The 24,926-nt window shown below is 45.2% G+C and overlaps 1 protein-coding gene across 2 annotated transcripts in view; it reads left to right on the forward strand.

Moving 5' to 3' along the window:
* The window catches only part of RAD21 (RAD21 cohesin complex component), a 44,167-nt gene extending 21,534 nt beyond the window's left edge, over nucleotides 1-22,633 (forward strand). For both annotated transcript variants that reach the window (XM_038745105.1, XM_038745106.1), the window contains exons 4-14: nucleotides 829-928; nucleotides 1,793-1,899; nucleotides 2,806-3,012; nucleotides 4,487-4,612; nucleotides 5,386-5,508; nucleotides 9,251-9,474; nucleotides 9,580-9,754; nucleotides 10,208-10,359; nucleotides 12,573-12,722; nucleotides 17,467-17,550; nucleotides 20,884-22,633. In XM_038745105.1, coding sequence (XP_038601033.1) covers nucleotides 829-928; nucleotides 1,793-1,899; nucleotides 2,806-3,012; nucleotides 4,487-4,612; nucleotides 5,386-5,508; nucleotides 9,251-9,474; nucleotides 9,580-9,754; nucleotides 10,208-10,359; nucleotides 12,573-12,722; nucleotides 17,467-17,550; nucleotides 20,884-21,075 — 1,640 coding nt within the window. In that variant the 3' untranslated portion in view covers nucleotides 21,076-22,633. The remainder of the gene's footprint in view (nucleotides 1-828; nucleotides 929-1,792; nucleotides 1,900-2,805; nucleotides 3,013-4,486; nucleotides 4,613-5,385; nucleotides 5,509-9,250; nucleotides 9,475-9,579; nucleotides 9,755-10,207; nucleotides 10,360-12,572; nucleotides 12,723-17,466; nucleotides 17,551-20,883) is intronic.
* The last annotated feature ends 2,293 nt before the right edge of the window (nucleotides 22,634-24,926 follow it).

The following is a 24,926-nucleotide window of genomic DNA, read 5'->3' on the forward strand; positions in this document are numbered from 1 at the left end:
CCTCTCTCTGGTGCTTGGCACCCACAGGGTGGGACAAGCCGGGGGTGAGGGGTAGGGTTTGTATTTGTAGGCCGCTGAGGTATAGAGCAGAAGTGAGCTGAAGGCCACGCTTGGGAAAGCCTGGGGAACTCGCATCAGCAGGTGGACATCCCCGCATTTTGAGGGTTGCAGCTGTGCTCACGTACACACCCTCTACAACGCATCAGGAGTTTCCGGTGGTGGGATTAATGCCTTGGTAAAATGCTTTTAACCCAAGGAGAAACTGAACCTAAAAGATGTCACTGTCTGATAAGGGCCGGCGCATCTCCCTTGTGTGATTTAACAACAACAATAATGATAAAAATGGCATTTATTAAGCGCTTACTATGTGCAGAGCACTGTTCTGTGCGCTGGGGAGGTTACAAGGTGATCAGATTGTACCATGGGGGGCTCACAGTCTTAATCCCCATTTGACAGATGAGGGAACTGAGGCCCGGAGAAGTGAAGTGCCCTGCCCGAAGTCACACAGCTGACAATTGGCGGAGCCGGGGTTTGAACCCATGACCTCTGACTCCAAAGCCCGGGCTCTTTCCACTGAGCCATGCTGCTCCTTAAATGCACATCATTAACCAAATAAATAGTAAATGTGTACAAGTAAAATAGAGTGATAAATCTGTACAAGCATATATACAGATTTGTCTTGCAGATGAACCTGTTTTGAAAACCTTGAGATGTATTCTTCTTTTGGTACTTGGAATAACTTTGTCCACGCTGTTTACCGTGTTTTCCCATTGAAAATGCTTCTTGGGGAGGATCTAAATGGAAAATTTGGAACTTCCTATGTTTTAGGAGTGGTTGACTTGCCTGAGGAAAACAGAGAAGCAGCTTATAATGCAATTACCTTACCTGAGGAATTTCATGATTTTGACCAGCCATTGCCTGACCTAGAGTAAGATTTTCTTTTTCATTTTTTTTTTTGTGTGTTTTGAGTGAGCACTCATACATTCAAGAACTTTTAATGTATATTCTCGGTACTGGTCGGGGGGTGGTGGGGAGCCCTGTCTCCTTGTACTAAGTCAATTTATGGCAAAGTGCTGCGTAGTACAAATTCAGAATTGTTTCTCTAAAGGAATTATATGCATTCAGTTCTTCCGTTCTGCATTTTGGATAGTGGATTAGCAAACGCTTTTCCAGCTGCATTCCATTTTATCTGGGTAGAATGTGATGTTGGAAGGCACGATTGTGGATTTGCACACAGTATTGGTGGGCATACTTGAAATGTGGGTTTTCCTATTTTGGATTTGTCAAGAACTTTACCTTTCTCCCCACCACATTGAGAACTAAATGTATATGGCTCTTTGGGTCTACATTATGATGCTTTTAGTTGTGACATTAGTTTTACTATGGATGGGCAACCAAGATGTGGTGTGCATAAAGCCCTTATGAACTAACTTATATTTATAATAATAATAATTTGGGTATTAAGCGCTTACTATGTGCCAAGCACTGTTCTAAGTGCTGGAGCACTATTTGTCCTTAGCACTCTTGTTTATACATTTTTTTTCAGTTGTACTTATTATTATTATTTGCAGTTATTTATCATAGACTGCCCTTTTGCTAAATAGTTTTTATGTCTCTTACCACATTTTTGTAAAGGAATTTACACCAACTGGGGGAGGGAAGGTGTCACTAATTTGTTTCATGTTTTCCGAAAGCCTGGTGCAGTGCCTTGTACCAACTGAGCACTCGGTCAGTGCCGATATTAGCGTGGTAAAGATTGTTGCCTAATGATTTTAACTTTTTATTTTTTAAGTGACATTGATGTGGCTCAACAATTCAGTTTGAACCAGAGTAGAGTGGAGGAGATTACAATGCGAGAAGAAGTTGGAAACATCAGTATCCTCCAAGAAAATGATTTTGGTAAAACATTTTCCATTGTAGTATTAAGCATTTTTTGGGTTCTAAGATTGAACAAAGTCATTTGCTAACCAAGATTTAACAGGGTAATGGAGGGAGGAGATTTAAAACAGAGCCAAAAAAACTTGGTCAAGAAATTCATTCATTCAATCGTATTTATTGAGCGCTTACTGTGTGCAGAGCACTGTACTAAGCGCTTGGGAAGTACAAGCTGAAATCAGATGTCTTTGTTGGCAAAAATGTTAGTAAATCTTTAAGAAGTACACATTTTCATCGTCCACAAGGTTTTGTGTGCTTCTTGTGTACAGACCTTTGCTTCACATATTTACTAGATTTTTTTTCAAGTTTTTGTCACAGTGGACTGCATTTAGGCAAGATTTTGAATTTTTAGCCTGGTATTCCACAAAGTTCAGTGACTTGATTTTTGGCCATATTCGTATTTCAAGTCTCAGAAATGCACTGTATATTTTAGAACAGAAAATACATGGTACCGAGGGCTATATTTCTACAGGAGTAGCAATCCAATAGATTGTAAGGTTTTCTTGGCCCTTTTTAATGAAGGAAATACTCTGTAAGCATTTCAAGGACAGGAACCACATCTTTATCTATATTAGGAGTGCCCAGATACCTACTTTTTGCCTCTGCTCGCGGTTTACAATGTGTAAATACCTCTAATGAGCTAAGTGGTAGGTAGGGAATTCCATATCAGAATGCGTCCTCGCCTTCAAATTAGTAATAGTTTCGTTTTGAAATGTAAAAATAAAACTTTAATGTCAGGGTACATGCTGTGATTATAGAATTATAATATCTATTATTTAGTCTGGCTTCAGAAAGTCACTGGACAGATTTTTCTCCTCTCCTATTATAGACCTATCAAAACTAGTCCTAATTTTAACCGAATTCTCACAGGTGATTTTGGAATGGATGATCGTGAGATGATGCGAGAAGGTAGTGCGTTTGAGGATGATGACATGTTGGTAAGCACCAGCGCGTCCAACCTCTTACTGGAACCGGAGCAGAGCACCAGTCACCTGAATGAGAAGATCAACCACCTGGAATACGAAGACCAGTACAAAGATGACAATTTTGGAGAGGGAAATGACGGTGGTATTCTGGGTAAGTACCACCGGAGCGGGCCTGGGTTCTAATTCCGGCTCCGCCACTTGTCTGCTGTGTGAGCTTGGGCGGGTCGCTTCGGTTCTCCGGGCCTCACTTACCTCATCTGTGAAACGGGGGTGAGACCGTGAGCCCCGTGCGGGCCGTAGACCGTGTCCGGCCTTAGTAGCTTGTATCTATCCCGGTGCTTTGTACAGTACCCAGTGTATAGTAAGCGCCTAAGTACCATTTTTAAAAACCCTTCAGATATTTGTTAGTCTCTGGTAGAGCCTGCATTCTGCAAGGAGCACAGGCATACCTCATCGTAAATGACTGTAAATGACTTCTAGACTGTGAGCCCGCTGTTGGGTAGGGACCGTCTCTATATGCTGCCAACTTGTACTTCCCAAGGGCTTAGTACAGGGCCCTGCACACAGTAAGCGCTCAATAAATACAATTGAACGAATGACTTTCGTACATGCCAGGCTTCCTTCTCGCCTGTCCCGCCATCGACCCCCGGCCCACGTCATCCCCCGGGCCTGGAATGCCCTCCCTCTGCCCATCCGCCAAGCTAGCTCTCTTCCTCCCTTCAAGGCCCTGCTGAGAGCTCACCTCCTCCAGGAGGCCTTCCCAGACTGAGCCCCTTCTTTCCTCTCCCCCTCGTCCCCCTCTCCATCCCCCCGTCTTACCTCCTTCCCTTCCCCACAGCACCTGTATATATGTATATATGGTTGTACATATTTATTACTCTATTTATTTATTTATTTATTTATTTTACTTGTACATTTCTATCCTACTTATTTTATTTTGTTGGTATGTTTGGTTCAGTTCTCTGTCTCCCCCTTTTAGACTGTGAGCCCACTGTTGGGTAGGGACTGTCTCTATGTGATGCCAATTTGTACTTCCCAAGCGCTTAGTACGGTGCTCTGCACATAGTAAGCGCTCAATAAATACGATTGATTGATTGATTGATTGAGAAGGATGATCTAGCGAGTAATTTATCTCCCTCAGCGCTGCTTTTGACAGGGGTGGGACTGTAGCTTTAAGTGGCTTAATTTCACTTTGCCCTTTTTAGGAACGCCGCTTCAGTGGATGGTGACACATGCTTGTATCTAGCTGTTCTTATCTGTGGCAGTAGACTGAACTTTAGATTTACTGAAATTCTTTTACTACTATCAAAGATGAGCTCACAGGATTGTAAGCTTAAACTGAGAAGCGGTGTAGGCTAGTGGAAAGAGCACAGACTTGGGAGACAGGGGACCTGGGTTCTAATCCCGTCCCTGCCACTGGGCTGCTTAAACACCTTGGGCAAGTCGCTTCTGTTGGCCTCAGCTACTTCATCTGTAAATTGGAGGTTAAAACCGTGAGCCCCACGTGGAACCTGTGTCCAGCCTGACCAGGCTGAGTTCAGTACAGTGCCTGGCGCGTAGTAAGCGCCGTGCAAATGCCATTTGAAAATAAATGCCGACAACGGAATATTCCTTCATCCTTTCAGATGACAAACTTATCAGTAATAATGACGGAGGAATCTTTGATGACCCTCCTGCCCTGTCTGAAGGAGGAGTGATGATGCCAGAACAACCAGCACACGATGATCTGGACGACGATGACAATGTGTCAAGTGAGGATTTTCGTTATTTAAATTAATACCAAGTTTCCTATCCTTTGTCCGGTGTTGGAAGCAAATGTGGAGGGTGGATTCAAGCGGATTAGGGCCGGGATCTGTGCTTCTGTCCGACGAGGCGATGGATTAGTGCGATTGTTAATAAAACTTTTCTAGTCCTTTTCCTGCTCCATCTGACCCTGTTAGTGATGAGGACAAGTACACGTTTCTGCAGTGAGGGTTGGAATGCGGAAGGCACGCTACTTCTTCGTACTGTTGTACATTTCTTTTTTTTACATAAGGGACGGAGTGAATATTTGGCTCTAAAATAGTCATAAAACTTGCCTCCAGCTAACATCCGTCCCTATCCCGTTTTGAACACTACACAATCTTCTCCGCTATCCCATGGTATTGGTGTTCTTGAAGAACCTTACGCTATGGGAAAGTCACGTTCTGGGAACCATTGACCGAATAGGAGCTAAAGGTCTGGAGAGTAGACGGCTGACATTTTGGATACAGCTTGCTAGGTTATGTGTCGTCTCCACCCCCACTCCCAGCAGAATGCTCATCCCTCATCACAATATTCGGCATGATTAAAGATCCGAGATGCAGAAACGGTACTCCTCTTCAGTGAGGCAGGGGCGTGTAAAAGCGGCAGCGTCCCAAGAATCGGCTGGAGGATGGCAGGAATACCAACGTGCAAGAAGAGAATTAAATGCACTCGGGATGAAACTTGAACGAGATAGATGCGTCAGCAAAAATATTCATTTTGGTACCTTTTTTTCTCCCAGTGGGTGGACCGGACAGTCCAGATTCAGTAGATCCAGTTGAACCGCTACCAACTATGACTGACCAGACAACTCTCGTTCCAAACGAAGAGGAAGCTTTTGCTCTGGAACCCATCGATATCACTGGTGAGTAAACCACAGGTTTTGACTCCTTTTGGTCCTGGGGAACTTAGAAACTCTAGAGTAGGTGAGTACCGTCCTTGAATGTGAAAGAGAGGCTCTCCAAAGGAGCAGGACGCTGAAATGACGCAGTAATTTTTACAAAGGAATTTACATTATGTCGCTGAATTGCAGTAGCCTGGGGGGACTTGAAGTTATTTAGTGGCATCTTAAGCAGCAGCTGCTCAGAGAAGGTTGGACTAAAGCGTGTGGTTTTTTTTCCACCTGTTGAAATTGGTCCCTTGGGAAAAATTTGGAGCGGGAGGATGATGGGGAAGGTGTAGCCCATTTTGCCTGATTCTTACTATCCTCAGTATCTGCTGTTGTCAAAAGAATCAGGTATTTTGGAATGTGGTTACAAGAAGGCACCGCCCTTCAGTGCCCCGCAGATATTTTTTCCTGGGATTTTCTTTCCCTTTTTGTAAGCAATTTGGAATTCTTTTGGGTTTTTGTTTTTATAATTCTTGTGTGTGGGGGCCGTCATTATTGTTCCAAAATCGAACCCTCATCCCTAAACCAAATTTGCAGTGTTAAGTTGAATCGGCGCTGCAGTCTGATAACCTAAACAGTTGTCTTTATGATGTCTAGTGTGCCAAAAGGCAGCTGCAATTTCAACCGTGTATGCGGCTTTATTCGCAGACATTGGAAAGAAGTGGCATTTCTGAAGAAAAACATGCCATACAGAGAGAAGACATGTAGAAAAAAACAACTCCTCAGCTATCAGGGTAGTGGGGGAGGTTTGCTCAGCCACTGAAAATCACCATCTGGGGAACGGTGTTACTCAAAAACAGACATATCTCTTATCGGGTCATCCTCGCCACGGGACCACGGAGGGATGCGGTCATCCAAATAGTGAAACGCAACCCAAATTTGTTCATGGTTTGTAAATTTCAATCCCAGTTTTTCACCTAATGTGGGAGAGTGGCATGGATCATTTCCCCACCCCTGCCTACCAAAATCTAGACTGCCTGCCCTTGGCTTGCCCTAGATGGGTTGGGGAATCCACTTCCCGAGAGACATTTTATACTGTAAGCATCTGTTCGTATTAAATGAACCAAGTCAGGTGCTCTGAAAGGCTCCCAGGTGGACCGTTTGCAGGAAGAACAGTTAGAGGGTAGAAGAGTAAAGTCGTCCTCTTTATCCCCTACGCCCAAGTCTGTCTTGATTCCTAGTTATCCTGGTTAACATTAGCTTATCAGCTGTAGGCACGCTCATCCATCCATTCATTCATTCAGTCGTATTTATTGAGCGCTTACTGGGTGCAGAGCACTGTACTAAGCGCTTGGGAAGTCCAAGTTGGCAACATAGAGAGACGGTCCCTACCCAACAGCGGGCTCACAGTCTAGAAGTCATGAGACGACGTGCACAATAGCACTCCCCCACCAGATACCTGAGGCAAACCCTGACTTTTCTTAGATCCTTTGTTGCCTGATAGAGGATTCCTGTGGCTGACGGCCTTTTTCTTAATCATCATCCTCATCATCAATCGTATTTATTGAGCGCTTACTATGTGCAGAGCACTGTACTAAGCGCTTGGGAAGTACAAATTGGCAACATATAGAGACAGTCCCTACCCAGCAGTGGGCTCACAGTCTAAAAAATCCCTTTTTAGATTCTTAATCTAAATCTTAATCCCTCTTAATCCCTTGGTGGGTTTACCGTGACTTAGTTCTCCTCAAGCCACTTCTTGCAGGCTTACAGGGGGCCTGACCTAAGCCTACAGTGAATTGTGAGGGACTTCTGGATCTCTCCTGTCTTTCCACCTGCCCTTCTCCTCACCCCGACACCAAGCCAATCTTTAGGACTATTGGGGAGGGTACTTGGTGGGGGGGAATGACTACATCGTACCCGTTTGCCCCCAGTCCAAGGAACATGCCCCTATTTCTCTCTCTTTCTGCGGTCCCAGGGCTAGGATGACCAGATTCGAGGTATGTCTGTCTCTGAGCAACACCGTTCCCCAGGTGGTGATTTTCAGGGACTGAGCAAACCTTCTCCCCCTCCGCTTCGGGAGCCGAGGAGTTGTTTTTCTGCCCGTCTTCTCTCTGAAACCTCCTACCGTTACCTCTGGCACCTCCGTCTTCCCCGGCAGTATGCCTCCACCCAGCCAGCCAAATGGGAGATGCTCGGTGGTGGGCACTGTTAATGGTTTTGTCAGGAAAAGAGCGAGCCAGAAGCTCGTAGTTGCTTCATTGGTAGGTCTCAGAGCATAAATAGGGCACAATGTGCGTGCAGTGATCTCTCTCCAAATACAGTGGATTTGTCAAATGGGTGGGCTTATCAGTTTTCCTGTTCTCGGTAGCGTGGCTCAGTGGAAAGAGCCCGGGCTTTGGAGTCAGAGGGCATGGGTTCAAATTCCGGCTCCGCCACTTGTCAGCTGTGTGACTTGGGGCAAGTCCTTCACTTCTCTGGGCCTCAGTTCCCTCATCTGTAAAGTGGGGATGAAGACTGTGAGCCCCCCCGTGGGCCAGCCTCATCACCTTGTAACCTCCCCAGCGCTTAGAACAGTGCTTTGCACGTAGTAAGCGCTTAATAAATGCTACCATTATTATTATTATGTATCCACCCCAGTGAGAATTTTACTAGAGCTTTGAAATTACAGCTAGCTATTTATATTCTAGGCCAGAGTTTTTCCAGGTGCGTGTGTGCAGTCATTCATTCATTCATTCAATCGTATTTATTGAGCGCTGCTGTGTGCAGAGCACTGTACTAAGCGCTTGGGAAGTACAAGTTGGCAACGTATAGAGACGGTCCCTACCCAACAGTGGGCTCACAGTGTGCATGTGAGGGGCGGGGCGGGGGGGGTGGTGGCGGTATACGCACTTAATAGACTTACCAAGAAGTCTTATCAAGACTTCTAGACTTATCAAGAAGACTTATCATCATCATCATCATCATCAATCGTATTTATTGAGCGCTTACTGTGTGCAGAGCACTGTACTAGGCGCTTGGGAAGTACAAGTTGGCAACATATAGAGACAGTCCCTACCCAACAGTGGGCTCACAGTCTAAAATAGAGAAGCAGCATGGCTTAGTGGAAAGAGAACGGGCTGGAGAGTCAGAGGTTATGGGTTCTAATCCTGGCTCTGCCACTTGTCAGCGGAAGTCACTTAACTGCTCTGTGCCTCAGTTACCTCATCTGTAAAATGGGGATTAAGACTGTGAGCCCCGTGTGGGACAACCTGATCACCTTGTATCTGCCCCGGCGCTTAGAACAGTGCTTGGCACATAGTAAGCGCTTAACAAATTCCATCATTATTATTGTTGTCATTACTATTATTGTTATCAAACTGTCCCCTGTAGTCTATTAGCTGTGCTTGTGTGATGTTTCAGTTTTGGAAAGCTGGGCTCTTGGAGCTATTATTTAATTAGGAAAAAAAATTACACCCTCCTGCCTTCCCCTAACAGAACACCCTTGGCTGTGTACTGGTTTGGGTCTCCGGTACTCAGAAAATGACCGGACTAAATAGAAGAGAGGGGGAATTAGGCATGAATGTATGCGCCAAGGTCTGTCAGACGTGTTGGTAGGCCACTAACGGGCATATAACTTGCCAACTTGTACTTCCCAAGCGCTTAGTACAGTGCTCTGCACACAGTAAGCACTCAATAGATAACGATTGAATGAATGAATGAATGAATATAACTCACTCTCTTTGGTGATTTATTAGTTTTAAATGAATCTTTTTTTCCCCCCCTCTCCCAATTATCCCAGTCAAGGAAACAAAAGCCAAGCGGAAGAGGAAGCTGATTGTGGACAGTGTTAAAGAGCTGGATAGCAAGACGATTAGAGCCCAGCTAAGCGATTATTCTGATATCGTGACTACTTTGGATCTGGCACCACCAACCAAGAAATTGATGATGTGGAAGGAAACCGGGGGAGTGGAAAAGCTCTTTTCTTTACCCGCTCAGCCTCTGTGGAACAACAGACTACTGAAGGTAATGCGGAGCCCGAAGTTAAGCCCACCGACCGACGGCTCAGTCTGCGGCCGAGCGGTCGGAGGGTTTTGCCAGTTAACCCCCAGGCCTTTGTTCCCCTCGCAGCTCTTCACACGCTGCCTCACACCTCTCGTACCGGAGGACCTCCGGAAGAGGCGGAAGGGCGGCGAGGCCGACAATCTGGATGAGTTCCTCAAAGACTTTGAAAATCCAGAGGTGCCGAGAGAGGAGCAGCAGCAGCAGCAGCAGCAACAGCAGCAGCAGCAGCGAGACGTTATCGGTGCGTAGCTCCGCTTTGTTTCTGTCCGAGCACAAGCCGCCACGCGGCCTGGGAATTGGGGAATAAATTGTTGCGTTTCAACAGTCTCACGATGGACTGTTGTTAAAAACAGCAGAGGGTAGGTTACACCGACCAGCTGGGACCAAGACTAGTGCACGTAGCAAAATCGCTTCTTTGGCAGACGGGAGCCTGTGTGGTTTTTCACTTTGGTAAACATTGAGTAATTAATCCAAGGTAGGATTGGTACCAGTCCTCCACCATCTAGGTAACCGCGATTCAGACGATCGGCTTTCTGCTGCAGTATCTTCACTGACCCAAGAAAATAGACTTGTGCGATGGGAATTTCACACTTAGCATTTTGTAGATGGGGTGGGGAGAAATGTTGCCTCGGGAATAAAACACACGCCGACAAGCTACAAAGCATAAATGTACCTTGCGCGCTTCGTCTTGCAGATGAACCTATTTTGGAAGAGCCGAGCCGCCTCCAGGAGTCGATGATGGAGGGCAGCAGGACCAATTTGGATGAGTCCGTCATGCCCCCGCCTCCACCTCAGACCGGAGTCAAACGCAAAGCCCAGCAAGTGGAGCCAGAACCTGCGTTGCCTGTGAGTACGAAGAGAATGGCGCTGGGAGTGTCCCTTACAGGTCCACCAGCCTTTGAAGACTTGAAAATTAATGCTGGAATAAGGGTGCAAGTGGGAGAGAGGGATAGTCGGGGGGTGGGGAATGTGTCTACCGACTCTGTTGTAACTGTCCTTTCCCAAGCGCTTTGCCCACAATAAGCGCTTAATACATACCGTTGATTGAATAAGTGCACTAAGGTAGCATCTCTGGAATTCAGCCCTTCTTCTCCATCCAAACTGCTGCCACACTTATCCAAGCACTACTATTTATTTTATTTTGTTCATATGTTTTGTTGTCTGTCTCCCCCTTGTAGACTGTGAGCCCGCTGTTAGGTAGGGACCGTCTCTATATGTTGCCGACGTACTTCCCAAGCGTTTAGTACAGTGCTCTGCACACAGTAAGCGCGCAATAAATACGATTGAATGAATGAATGAAGCACTTGCCATATCCCTCCTTGACTGTGAATCAGTGGTATTTATCGAGCACTGATTATGTGCACAGCACTGTGCTAAGCACTTGGGAGAGTCCATCACAACTGTTATGGAAAAGCAGCGTGGTTCATTGGAAAGAGTGCGGGCTTGGGAGTCAGAGGTCGTGGGTTCAAATCCTGGCTCCGCCACTTGTCAGCTGTGTGACTTTGGGCGAGTCACTTCACTTCTCTGGGCCTCAGTTCCCTCATCTGTAAAATGGGGATGAAGACTGAGCCCCACGTGAGACAACCTGATCACCTTGTAACCTCCCCAGCGCTTAGAACAGTGTTTTGCACATAGTAAGCGCTTAATAAATGCCATCATTATTATTATTATTATTATTATTATTATTATTATTCTCTGGGCCTCAGTTCCATCATCTGGAAAGTGGGGATTAAGACTGTGAGCCCCACGTGGGACAACCTGATTACCCTGTATGTCCCCAGCACTTAGAACAGTGCTTGGCACATCGTAAGCGCTTAACAAATGCCATCATTATTATTATTATCAGACACGCTCCCTGCCTGTAACAGGCTATTCCATCGGCCTCCTTGCTGACCTGATCGTAGTAATGGTAATTGTGGTATTTAAGTACTTTCTATGCGCCAAGCACCGTCCTCAGCAATGGGGGTGAATACAAGAAAGTCGGATTGGGCCGAATACCTGTCCCACGTGGCTCTTGCCGTCTTAATCCCCATTGTACAGATGAGGTAGCTGAGGGACAGAGAGGTTCGGTGAATTGCCCCAAATCACACAGCAGACGTGTGACGGAGTCGGGATTAGAACCCAGGCCTGTACACTTTCCATTAGGCCACACTGCTTCTCCCTGCCTCCCGTCACTCCCCTCTCTGGCCCAAACTTTACTCTGATGCCCCGATTGTTTTTCTTAAAAAAGAAAGTCCCCTCTCCTGTGTTACCTAAGCACCTGGGTCTGTACTCGTGTAGATTAGAAATTGTTCTGTGAAGGCAGGGACTCAGTAAATTCTTAGTGCCGATCTCTGCGTACGGAGCGGGCGTGAAGTACGACCGCAAAGGGCGGCTCCCTGGCACTTCTGCAGTTTCTCAACTACACTATGAGAAACTGAGCTTCAGCTGCCGGCTCCGATCCTTATACGGGCCAGTTGGATCCCAGCGACTAACACTCACGCCCAGGAAATCTCCGTGTGTATCGCGCGGTACGTTCAAAAATCCATATTACATGACATTAGCTTTTTCCCTTTGAAGGTTCGAGGATTTGGGAGGGTTTTGCTTTTATCATGCAAAATTTCCCACCATTCAGTCAGTCGGATTTATTGAGCACTTCTGCAGTGTGCGGAGCACCGTACGAAGCGCCTGGGAGAGTACAGCATAACAGAGTCGGTGGACACATTCCCTGCCCACAACGGGCTTAACGGTGTAGTGTTGTAGCTTTTGTATCATTTTTTGTTTCGATTAAACGTGTGTCAGGATTTCTAGCATTTAGATATTTTGTGGAAGCATTGCCGGTCGAGGAGCCATCGTTTCTGTCTTCCTCTCATCCGCTCAATGAGGGACAGTGTTTGTTTTAGAAAACAGTGGCGTCGAAGGACGTAAATGGGTTGGTAGTCATCATCCTGGCAGGATTGTAAGAGCGACGGATCCTCAGCAGTTTGCCTGGTTGTTTTTTTTTTTTTAGGATTTTCCTTGTGGAAAGATTGTTTTCCCCAAAAGCTCCCCCTTCTTAACGCTCTCTCCACTTTTCCCAGCCTCAGCCGTTGCAGCAGTTGGAAATGCCCCCTGTGGAACTTCCTCCGGAAGAGCCCCCAAATATCTGCCAGCTGATACCAGAGCTAGAGCTACTGCCCGAGAAAGAGAAGGAAAAAGAAAAAGAGAAGGAGGAGGAGGAGGAAGAAGAGGTAGGAAAAAGAATTCTCGTGTTACGCTAAGATATTCTCTAACAAATCGATTGCCCTGCTGTTTCATTTCAGATGCTCTCTTGAAGATGTTGGAGAGCTCTCGGTGGTTGTTTTTCCAAACTATTTGTTAATATTTTCGTCCCTTGGATAAGGTATCTTGAACTGGAGAGAATGAGCCGGGAGTTGGCTGTTCTAATTGTGGCCAGTTGCAGAGTACCAAAACCGAATGTCAGACTTTTGTGGCTGTCCTATTCTATTCTGTTATGAAGACACAGAAACTAGTGCAGATTTCCTGTAGACTGGAAGCTCCTCGTGGGCAGGGGTTGTGTGTGCCAACCCGTATTGCGCTTAGTACGGTGCTCTGCACACAATAAGTGCTTAGTAAATCACAGTGATACAAGAGGTTATGCCATTACCTTTGTTTTCTCAGTTTCTGAAGAAATCTACCCATTTTATGTTGAGTGCGTTTGTCTTTCGTATTATGAAAAAGCAGTAGTCCACTTGAAAGACTGAAAGAAGGAAGTATATCGATTTCCTTAAATGAACTCACAATTCTACTCTCTGGCCTGAGCGTTACTTAATCTACCTGCTTATTCTGATTGCAAAATGGAAAGGAGCTTCTGTCAGGGGGCCGAGAGTGAAGATTTACCGTTACCACACTGTGGTGTTTGTGTGTAAAAGCAGGGTCTGCTTTTTGGCGATCGTTACAGTTAGTTATTTGACATAGGCAGTGGGTTCAGATTCAGAATCCAATTAAACTCCTGTCTTTTTAGTAGGTCATTATTCCACTATGAATTCCAATATGAATTACTATTCATTCATTTTATATCCTCTTAATAACACAAAAAACAGGCCGGCTTTTCAAATGGAAAATGCAGGTGATGCTGTATTTTAGCTGATAACCATTTTAATGGCGTGGCCGAGCCCTATATTTTCCCAACCGGGGTCAGCCATTAACTTCCTACGTTTTTAGATTCCGTTACGATAAACGAAGAAGTTCAAGCCATCAGAAGATATTTAGCAAGTTAATGGCTTGCCCTGGGTTCTAAATTAACTAATTAATTAATGATGGCATTTGTTAAGCACTTACTATGTGCGAAGCACTGTTCTAAGCGCCGGGGAGGTTACAGGGTGATCAGGTTGTCCCACCGGGGGCTCTCAGTCCTAGTCCCCATTTTCCAGATGAGGTAACTGGAGCACAGAGAAGTGAAGTGACTTGGCCAAAGTCACACAGCTGACAAAGTGGCAGAGCCGGGATTTGAACCCGTGACCTCCGACTCCAAAGCCCGGGCTCTTTCCACCGAGCCAGGAATCTGTGTTAAAGGAGCCATCCGGGACTGTTGAAGAGGGCTAGTCAGCAGGTAGCACTCTCTGCTTCTTCTGCAAGGCTGTTTTGCTCCTACTAGAGATCCCACCCTTCCCTGACCAGGCCCGCCGTGGCCGGAGGTGACGTGTAAGGAAACAAATGAAACAAAGCTAGAGGAGAAACTGAGGCACCCTGTAGCTGGCCAGGGGATCCGGGGTCCGCACAGCCGGCATTTCACGTGACAAGCTCCAGTGATCGTCAAAGGCTCATTCATTCATTCATTCAATCGTATTGATTGAGCGCTTACTGTTTGCAGAGCACCGTACTAAGCGCTTGGGAAGTCCAAGTTGGCAGCATATAGAGACGGTCCCGACCCAACAGTGGGCTTACGGTCTCGAAGCCCGGCCAGCTCTCGACTTGCAACGAACAGTTGGCTCCAGCCCCCCACTTCCTAAACGCGGTGGCGGTTGGCAAGACTGTTTCTGTCCTCCCCTTCCACCAGTCTGCTGGTTTTTGTTTTGTTTTAGGACAGTACAGTAGTCCCTTGGAGTTCATTACGTTGCCAATTTGTACTTCCCAAGCGCTTAGTACAGTGCTCTGCACAAAGTAAGCGCTCAATAAATACAATTGATGATGATGGTGATTGGGGTGTTTTTGTTTGTTTGTGGCTGAACAGACCCATACTCACCACTGTAGTGGCCGAGGCTCTTGAGGCTGGCGTGCCAGCCCTGTGCCCCTCATCATTCCCCTGAAGAGCCCAAGCGGGCTGGGTGTTAGAGAATGAACTTCAGCTGTCCGGTGCAGGTGGCATCTTTTTTAATAGCATTTATTAAGTGCTTACCGTGTGCATAGCACTGTTCTAAGCGCTGGGGAGGTTACAAGGTGATCAGGTTGTCCCTCGGGGGGGCCTCACAGTCTTAGTCCCCACTTTGCAGATGAGATAACTGAGGCCGAGAGAAGTGAGGTGACTTGCCCAAAGTCACACAGCTGACAATTGGCGGAGCTGGGGTTTGAACCCATAATAATAATAATAATAATGTTGGTATTTGTTAGGCGCTTACTATGTGCCAAGCACTGTTCTAAGCGCTGGGGAGGTTACAAGGTGATCAGGTTGTCCCTCTGGGGGGGCTCACAGTCCTAGTCCCCACTTTACAGATGAGATAACCGAGGCCCAGAGAAGTGAGGTGACTTGCCCAACGTCACACAGCTGACAATTGGTGGAGCTGGGGTTTGAACCCGTAATAATAATAATAATGTTGGTATTTGTTAAGCGCTTACTATGTGCCAAGCACTGCTTTAAGCGCTGGTGTAGCTACAAGGTAATCAGGTTGTCCTTTGTGGGGCTCACAGGTTTAATCCCCATTTTACAGATGAGGGAACTGAGGCCCAGAGAAGTTAAGCGACTTGCCCAAAGTCACACAGCAGGCAAGTGGCAGCGCCGGATTAGAACCCACGACCTGTGACTCCCGAGCCCGGGCTCTTTCCACTGAGCCACGCTGCTTCCACTGGGCTTCCTCTGAATGACCCCCTCACCCTGTGAATATCAATCAATCGTATTTATTGAGCGCTTACTGTGTGCAGAGCACTGTACTAGGCGCTTGGGAAGTACAAGTTGGCAACATATAGAGACCGTCCCTACCCAACAGTGGGCTCGCAGTCTAAAGGGAGGGACTGCCTCAACAAAAACTTGGAGAAATCTGTGGAACGCTTCTGCTGCCGTGAAAACACGATCCCTTTTCGTGGGTCCGTCTCTCTGACCGCATCTGCCTGTGTGCCTCTGGCCGCGTAGAGATAGTCCAGGGACCCTAACATGATAAACATGGCTGTAGAACGGGGGTGGGGGCCAGGAGATCGTTTACAACAGTGCTTTGCACATAGTAAGCGCTTAATAAATGCTACCATTATTATTATTCAGTGAATTTTATCATCATCATCATCAATCGTATTTATTGAGCGCTTACTATGTGCAGAGCACTGTACTAAGCGCTTGGGAAGTACAAATTGGCAACATATAGAGACAGTCCCTACCCAACAGTGGGCTCACAGTCTAAAAGGGGGAGACAGAGAACAAAACCAAACATACTAACAAAATAAAGTAAATAGAATAGCTATGTACAAGTAAAATAAATAAATAAATAGAGTAATAAATATGTACAAACATATATACATATGTACAAACATATATACATTGAATGACCTTTAATATTCTAAGTTACCATTTCGTGACAGACTAAAGTCTGTAGTTTAAAGAAAAGATGTAATAAAATTACAGTTGAGCTGAAAATCATTTTCCTTTACAACAAAAACAGTTTTCAAAAACACTCAGTTCTCATCTAATGTGGGAGTTATGTTCTTAAAGAATCCTCCCATTATTGACACGCTTTGATGCCGAGGGCATATGACCATAAAACAACTGAAGTACCTCAAAATTCACACACAAAAATGAGAAACTAAATAATTACGAAACTTACTGAACTATCAAAGGCTTATCAGCAAAAATAAATGGTTTTGTTAGCATGGTTGATATGGCATGTTGCTTTGCTTTTGACTTTAAAACTAATCCTCTGTCACCAAGTACTCTGTTTTCTTTCAGGTCCTCTATTTCCCATCTGCCATCATATTTAGACATGTCATCATCTGTGTCTTCTTTTTTGGTTTTTGACAACACCCAATTTTATTCCATTGTCTCATTCATTCAGTCGTATTTGTTGAGCGCTTACTGTGTGCAGAGCACTGTACTAAGCACTTGGGAAGTCCAAGTTGGCAACAGATAGAGACGGTCCCTACCCAACAACGGGCTCACAGTCTAGAAAGGGGAGGCCGACAATAAAACAAAACATGTGGACAGGTGTCAAGTCATCACAATACACGCAGGTGAAGTGACAACAGTTTGTAGCCACTAAGCTGCTGCAGTGGCAGCACCGGCTGCTAAATTGCTCAGAAGTAGTCCACATCAGTAGCATTGTGTTTCCTTCCCCACCACCCCAGTATGTTTTTTATTGTTACCTGTTTTGTGCTAATTGCTTTGTCATTACTCTTATTTATTACTCTATTTTTCTTGTACATATTTATTATTCTATTTATTTTGTTAATGATTTGCATCTAGCTTTATTTCTATTTATTCTGATTTGTCACCCGTCCACATGTTTTGTTTTGTTGCCCGTCTCCCCCTTCTAGACTGTGAGCCCGCTGTTGGGTAGGGACCGTCTCTATACGTTGCCAACTTGTACTTCCCAAGCGCTTAGTCCAGTGCTCTGCACACAGTAAGCGCTCGATAAATCCGACTGAATGAACGAATCAGCCAATCCCTTTACTGTTTAGAGGCAGGTGCGATGGGGGAGAGTGCGATTCGAAATAAAGGCTGAATTTAATTTTACAGTTCACAGGTGACCATCGTTTGAATTTTATAGCTGTTTTTCTGCCTCGTTTGTGTTTCAGGAAGAAGATGCTGCTGGTGGTGATCAAGATCAAGAGGAACGAAGGTGGAACAAAAGAACTCAGCAAATGCTTCATGGCCTTCAGGTACGCGCTCCTTCACGTTTTTTTTAAAATCTGCCAATGTTTTCCAATAATCCGTGTGACCAAGCATCCAGAGTGACTTCAAAACAACTTAATTTTGAAGTGCAAAGGAGCGTGAACAACACACACCGATACCAAAGGTGGTATTCTAAAATACCGTCTAAATGATTTAAATATGAGACAAGCATAGCAGGCAGCATCCAAAATGACTTCAGAACAACTTCATTTTGAAGTGCAAATGAGCGTGAGCAACACACACCGCTACCAAAGGTGGTATTCTAAAATACTGTCTAAATGATTTAAATATGAGACAAGCATACCAGGCAGCATCCAAAATGACTTCAGAACAACTTAATTTTGAAGTGCAGATGACTGTGAGCAACACACACCGATAGCAAAGGTGATATGCTAAAATACTGTCTAAGTGATTTAAATATGAGACAAGCATAGCAAGCAGCATCCAAAATAACCTCAAAACAACTTAATTTTGAAGTGCAAATGAGCGTGAGCAACACACACCGATAGCAAAGGTGGTATTCTAAAATACTGTCTAAATGATTTAAATATGAGACAAGCATACCAGGCAGCATCCAAAATGACCTCAGAACAACTTAATTTTGAAGTGCAAATGAGCGTGAGCAACACACACCGATAGCAAAGGTGATATTCTAAAATACTGTCTTAGTGATTTAAATATGAGACAAGCATACCAGGCAGCATCCAAAATGACCTCAAAACAACTTAATTTTGAAGTGCAAATGAGCGTGAGCAACACACACCGATACCAAAGGTGGTATTCTAAAATACTGTCTAAATGATTTAAATACGAGACAAGCATACCAGGCCTCTTATTTTCTTTTTTTTTTTTTTGCCCAAAGGCTACGCTTTTACTGTGGTCCCAGGAAGGAAAAAAGGCCGCCACTTTAATTTGCCATACCCTCAGGTTTGGCAGAATGAGTGTTTTTGGTAGAATGCGCTAGAAAATAAAGAATGTTTTTCAGGCCTAGCTTGGGTGTAGATAAAGTGCATTAAGGCAGCCGGAGAGATGTTTGGGCACAATGTGTTTTCCTTCGCTTGGTATCAATCGTATTTATTGAGCGCTTACTGTGTGCAGAGCACTGTACTAAGCGCTTGACAGTACAAGAATGCATCCTTCACATTATCGAAGAACTTGGTAGAGTCTAGGAACTTTGCTTCCTCACCTTGACCCAAATGCGGAACCGAAAGTGTAACATTTTATCTGTAGTTACATAATTGAGAGACCATCATCGCAGTACAGAGTGGCTTTAGTTGCTCTTTTGTTTTGAATGCCAGAGAGCTCTGAACGCACACCTTAAAAGCGCTCATGGGGTTCATTTAGGATTCCATTACTTTCGATTGTAAACTCCTCGAGGGTTTACAAAAGACTCTGGCTTTTACCTCTCTGAGATGTTTCCATGTGCGTGGGCACAGGGGTTTTCTAAAACGGGTAGATCCCAACGAGCTCGTGCTGTCACGCGGGCGTTTTCTAATTTCCTGGCAACCTTCTGCCCTGACGTGTGCTTTCACTGTGTGTTTGGGTTAGAACTGAGAGTGCGGAGATTTGCACGCAGGTAGCCGACTAGCAAGGAGGAGTAGGAGGCCACAATCACTTGGCTTTTTAAAGTAAATTGGGGTTCCTTGCACTGGGTTTGCCGAAGCCTATACTGCGATATTTAGGCAGGCGCAGCCTGTAGAAGTCCCAAGGCGATTGCTGCGAAATCGTGGTCTTTAATAATAGCGAGCAGAGCGGATTTGCATGATTCTAAGGTGTTTTGCCGCCTCGGGTGGTCTACAACGTTTTAGTATTTTGCCATCTGATAGGGAATTAGTCCCATGCTGCTTGGCTCGCTGAAAAAAAAACACACAAACAGCACTTATTTGTCTGGCTGAGCGGAGTCGGCCGCTAAATGACTTGGTGATAATAGTGGTATTTAAGCGCGCCCAGTGTCCCAGGCACTGTGCTAAGCACTGGGGCAGCTACAAGTTAATCATCACAGAATCTCTGCTTTACAGATGGGCGAAAGTAAAGCGCAGGAACCTTGACTTGCCCAAATAAATACGGGCAAGTGGTAGAACAGGGATTAGAACCCAGGCCCGTGCTCTTTCTCCTAGGCCACTCTCCTTTTCGTACCGCGTCAGCTTGAGATGATGAGGAATACCAGGACTCGGCGCTTTTTTTTACGCCTTTAGTTCCCTGCTGGGAAAGATGAATCGATCAGTGGTATTTATTGAGCGCTTAACGTGGGCACTGTACCAAGCACTTGGGAGAGGACAGTGCAACGGAGTTGGTAGGCGCGTTCCCTACCCGCAATGCGTTTATAGTCTAAAGCGGGGGGAGACAGACATTTTATTAGGCAGACATTTCTTCTAGACTGTGAGCCCGTTGTTGGGTAGGGACCGTCTCTGTATGTTGCTGACTTGTACTTCCCAAGCGCTTAGTACGGTGCTCTGCCCACAGTAAGTGCTCAATACGATTGAATGAATTAATTAGTACGTTTGAGCCCAAATTAGTGTTTAGTGATGTAGAGTCGCGGTGCCCTCTTCCTCGTACGCATCTTCAGTTCCCTCCCACCATACCCAGCTCCCACGAAACCGACCTTCTCATTGTCCCGCCTCCTCATCTCTCATCTCTTAGAGAAGCAGCGCGGCTCAGTGGAAAGAGCCCGGGCTTTGGAGTCAGAGATCGTGGGTTCAAATCCCGGCTCCGCCGATTGTCAGCCGTGTGACTTTGGGCAAGTCAACTTAACCTCTCTGGGCCTTAGTTCCCTCATCTATAAAATGGGGGCGAAGACTGTGAGCCCCCCGTGGGCCAACCTGATCACCTTGTAACCTCCCCAGCGCGTAGAACAGTGCTTTGCACATAGTAAGTGCTTAATAAATGCCATTATTATTATTATTATTATCTCTCCCTCCCACCACCAACCTAATGCACACATCCACCCTCCCCCTTCAAATCTGGCAGACCACTTGGGTACATACACACCGCGTGTTTCTCCATTGCTCCCGTCTATCCTGTGAACTACCGGAGGCTAACTCTGTTGCTCTCTCCCACGCTCAAAGAAATACCACTTTTTTCTTTTCTTTTCTTTTTTCTTTTTCTTTTTTCTTTTTCTTTTTTTTCTTCCTTTTTTTCTTTTTTCTTTTTCTTTTTTCTTTTTTCCTTTCTCCCAAAGAAAAAGTGTTCTTTGCACGCTCAAGAAATACCACTGACGGCTTGTCCCGCATAAGCCGCGTCACGCTTCCGTCCTCAGACGTTCCCGGAAGATTTCTCCGACCACCCGGTCCCTTAAATCCGGATTTCATTTGTGTTTCCAGAGAGCGCTCGCTAAGACCGGAGCGGAGTCCATCAGCCTGCTTGACTTGTGCAGAAATACGAACAGAAAGCAGGCGGCGGCGAAATTCTACAGCTTCTTGGTACTGAAAAAGCAGCAGGCTATCGAGCTGACGCAGGAGGAACCCTACAGTGACATCATCGCCACCCCGGGACCCAGATTCCATATCATCTGAATGGCTGGTGACAGCGGAGCTAGTGTTAATTTCACTAGGGCGTATTGCGTATTGCCCCCGTGTGTAGGGCACGCCAGGCCATTGCAGAAATTGAAATCTTATCGGCTGTACAAAGTCTCTCTCTCTTCCCCTTCTCCACTCCTCCCCCCCCCCACCGCCCGCCACTTTTTGATATTTTTAAATTTGCCGTCGTCATTTTTAGGGAAACTTGCTGGGGTGGGCTGTCGTGTTCCGGTGAAGATGCAGGTACCTCCGGGTTAAACGCCAGACCGTTTTAACCGTTCAAGAGCAGACGTGTGCAGTGCTGGAGCACGTCATGTTGCGGAGCATTGGAAAGTCAAGGATTCTCTTTCATTATCCACCGCGGCGTACGAATGGCCGGCCCGCCGGGGGGAAAGAAAAGAGCCCGTCAGTTTTGTCGTAAAACGCGGTCGGCGTCTAAAACGTTTTTTCTTTTCCCTCCTGCAGTCTTTTTCACTCTCTTCTTAACCGTGGAATTTAGGCGCTTCTAGTCGTAGTGCAGTAACAGGGTTTCAGCCCCGGAGAAGAACGGATTTAAGTAAGAGAGGCGAGCAGGTGGATCTCGGATGCCCCCGGTAAGTCCGCGGGACGTCACGTCGGAGTTGCCTTGGATAGCGGGTAATTGCGGGCCGGCCACGCCGAACGGTCTCAACCGCTACCTTGGCTGTCAGACTTGTTCAGCTACTTCGTTTGGGTGGGTTAGCCTGCACTCGAGCTCCCAACTGCAGTTTTTTTAAAGATTTCCGTACACCTTTTTTAAAAGATTTAAGTACGCCTTCAGATCCTAGCAGTAAAAGCAAATCAGAAGATAGAATTCCCCTCTAAGTGTACCAAAAGGACAAACTGATGAGAACTACACACACCAGGTCATACCTAATTACAAGACCCCGTGTAAAATGTATTATGACTTTTCTAATATTTATTATGGGTTTTAGAATTGATCTTTTCTCCCCCCCCAATACTGCACACTCCTGTGTTTGAAATATGGCTTTGCAAGAGAAATCCTGCACCTGGAATCCTGTGAAAAATCCAAATAAAGGCTTATTTTTAACAGCGCAGAGAGCACCCGAAATCACGTGAATATATTGATCTATTAAACCACGTCTTAACTTTTTTAGGGTAGAATTATCCGCACGAAAAGCCCCGGCTTAATTGTTGGCGCTTTTGTGGGCGATCCTCTTCGGAGAATGGGACTCGAGTATATACCCAGTCTTGTCAAATCACATGCAGATGTTTTAAAAAATTCGTGAGGCTACGTAATTACCATGTTATGATTGAATCTCATGAGAGGTAATTGTATCAAATCATTACCGCAGCTTTACTTTCAACATGAGGTGCCCGTAAAACCATGTCTTTCCCCTCTGTAAAAAGACACTGTAGATAATTTGAATGTTTAATTATAGAAAGGCCATTAGGTCTTGTTACCCATTTTGTCAGTCTGGTTTCTGTTGCTTATCAGGTTTAATATTGTTCTTGAAAATAGTTGATGCCGTGTTATGTATAACTTTTCTAATAAAAGTTGTGTTATAAGCTGTTATTAACGCCGTGGGGATCGTTCTGGTTTTTCCTCTGAGGTGCTGACGGAAGGAACGGGAAGAAAAATCGGAGAAACGGCCAAGTGGCTTGCCTTATTTTTTTATTTGCTCTTATTTGGGATAGGGTTTCAGCGTAATTGGACAGAATCGACAGCTCTAAACTCGGATGAAGGGTCGAAACAGAGAAAGCATAAAGACAATTCAATAAATCAGTGGCGTTGAGCCCGTACTATTTGCAGGGCACTGTACTAAGTTCTTGGCGGGGAACAACGCAGCAGTTAGCAGACGTCCCCTGCCCGTAACGCGCTTACAGTCTAGAGGGGTAGACAGACAGTAATACGAATAAATAACTTGTGATGTATCATTTAAGCGCTTAGTACAGTGCTCTGCACATAGCGCTCAATAAATACGATTGATGATGATTTAAAGAGCTGTACGAAAGTGCTGACTTTGCCTTCCCTGTCGCTAAATTAGGAATATAAGCATGGTGCCGTCGTGTCATTCATTGTCGTATTTACTGAGTTACTCTGTGTGCAGAGATGGAAATATGACAGTGAGAAATGGGAATGTAACAGTTTGGGGATTTCCGGATACAGTTCCGCGTAACTCACCCACCTCAACTCTTAACTTTTATTCTCTGTGGTTTGAAAACTCACGCAGGGGTCAAATCCGTGCCGTGGGCTAAATCGGTGGTTCTCAGATCGTGTTTTGCTGTAGCTGCTGTTGAAAACTTCCTGGCATTTTCATGGCTCCTTTTATTTTTTATTTTTTGTTAAGCCGATCGTAGTTTTTAAGATAGTTTGGAAAAGTAGAAGTATTCTCGGTGGTGCACGTGGGGAGAGCCTCTGTTTTAACTGGACATCCTGATCTGTACAGTTGGTCAAAGGACGGCCAGTCCTCAGGCTTGGCGGTTTCTGAAAATACCATCGAAACGCAACGCAACCGGTCGTTCATTCGATCGTATTAAGTGCTTACTGTGTGCATAGCACTGTACTAAGCGCTTGGCAAAGTACAATACAACATTCATTCCTTCGATCGTATTCATTGAGCGCTTACTGGGTGCAGAGCACTGTACTAAGCGCTTGGGAAGTACAGATCGGCAACATGCAGAGACGGTCCCTACCCACGAGCTCACCCAGTTTTCTGAGAACAGTATTAATACGATGTGGATTATCTGATCATTACTCAGAGTTGTGTACTCCGAGAGAGAGAGTAGTTTCATGAATATTTTTCTATTATCAATATAAATTGACAGTGTACATTGTCAGATTCCACCATTAATTTGTCGGCGTTCACTTCATCTCTTAGATTTTCGCTTCTCCCTGGCCACCAGAGTTGTGTACTCCGAGAGAGAGAGAGAGAGAGAGAGAGAGAGAGAGAGTAGTTTCGTGAATATTTTTCTATTATCAATATAAATTAACAGTGTACATTGTCAGATTCCACCATTAATTTGTCGGCGTTCACTTCATCTCTTAGATTTTCGCTTCTCCCTGGCCACCAGAGTTGTGTACTCCGAGAGAGAGAGAGTAGTTTTGTGAATATTTTTCTATTATCAATATAAGTTGGCAGTGTACATTGTCAGATTCCACCATTAATTTGTCAGCATTCATCACTTAGATTTTCGCTTCTCCCTGGCCACCACAGTTGTGTACTCCGAGAGAGTAGTTTCGTGAATATTTTTCTATTAATATAAATTGACAGTGTACATTGTCAGATTTCACCATTAATTTGTCGGTGTTCACTTCATCTCTTAGATTTTTGCTTCTTCCTGGTCACCAGAGTTGTGTACTCCAAGAGAGAGAGTAGTTTCATGAATGTTTTTCTATTACCAATACAAATTGACAGTATACATTGTCAGATTCCACCATTAATTTGTCGGCATTCACTTCATCTCTTAGATTTTTGCTTCTCCCTGGTCACCAGAGTTGTGTACTCAGAAGTTTCGTGAATATTTTTCTAATATCAATATAAATTGACAGTATACATTGTCAGATTCCACCATTAATTAGGCGGCGTTCACTTCATATCTTAGATTTTCACTTCTCTCTGGCCACCAGAGTTGTGTACTCCGAGAGAGTAGTTTCGTGAATATTTTTCTATTATCAATATAAATTGACAGTGTACATTGTCATATTCCATGATTAATTCGTCGGCGTTCACTTCATCTCTTAGATTTTCACTTCTCCCTGGCCACCAGTTGTGTACTCAGAAAGAAGTTTCGTGAATATTTTTCTATTATCAATATAAATTGACAGTGTACGTTGTCAGATTCCACCATTAATTAGGCGGCATTCA

This window comes from Tachyglossus aculeatus, chromosome 4 (genome assembly GCF_015852505.1).
Source record: "Tachyglossus aculeatus isolate mTacAcu1 chromosome 4, mTacAcu1.pri, whole genome shotgun sequence".
NCBI lineage: Eukaryota > Metazoa > Chordata > Mammalia > Monotremata > Tachyglossidae > Tachyglossus > Tachyglossus aculeatus.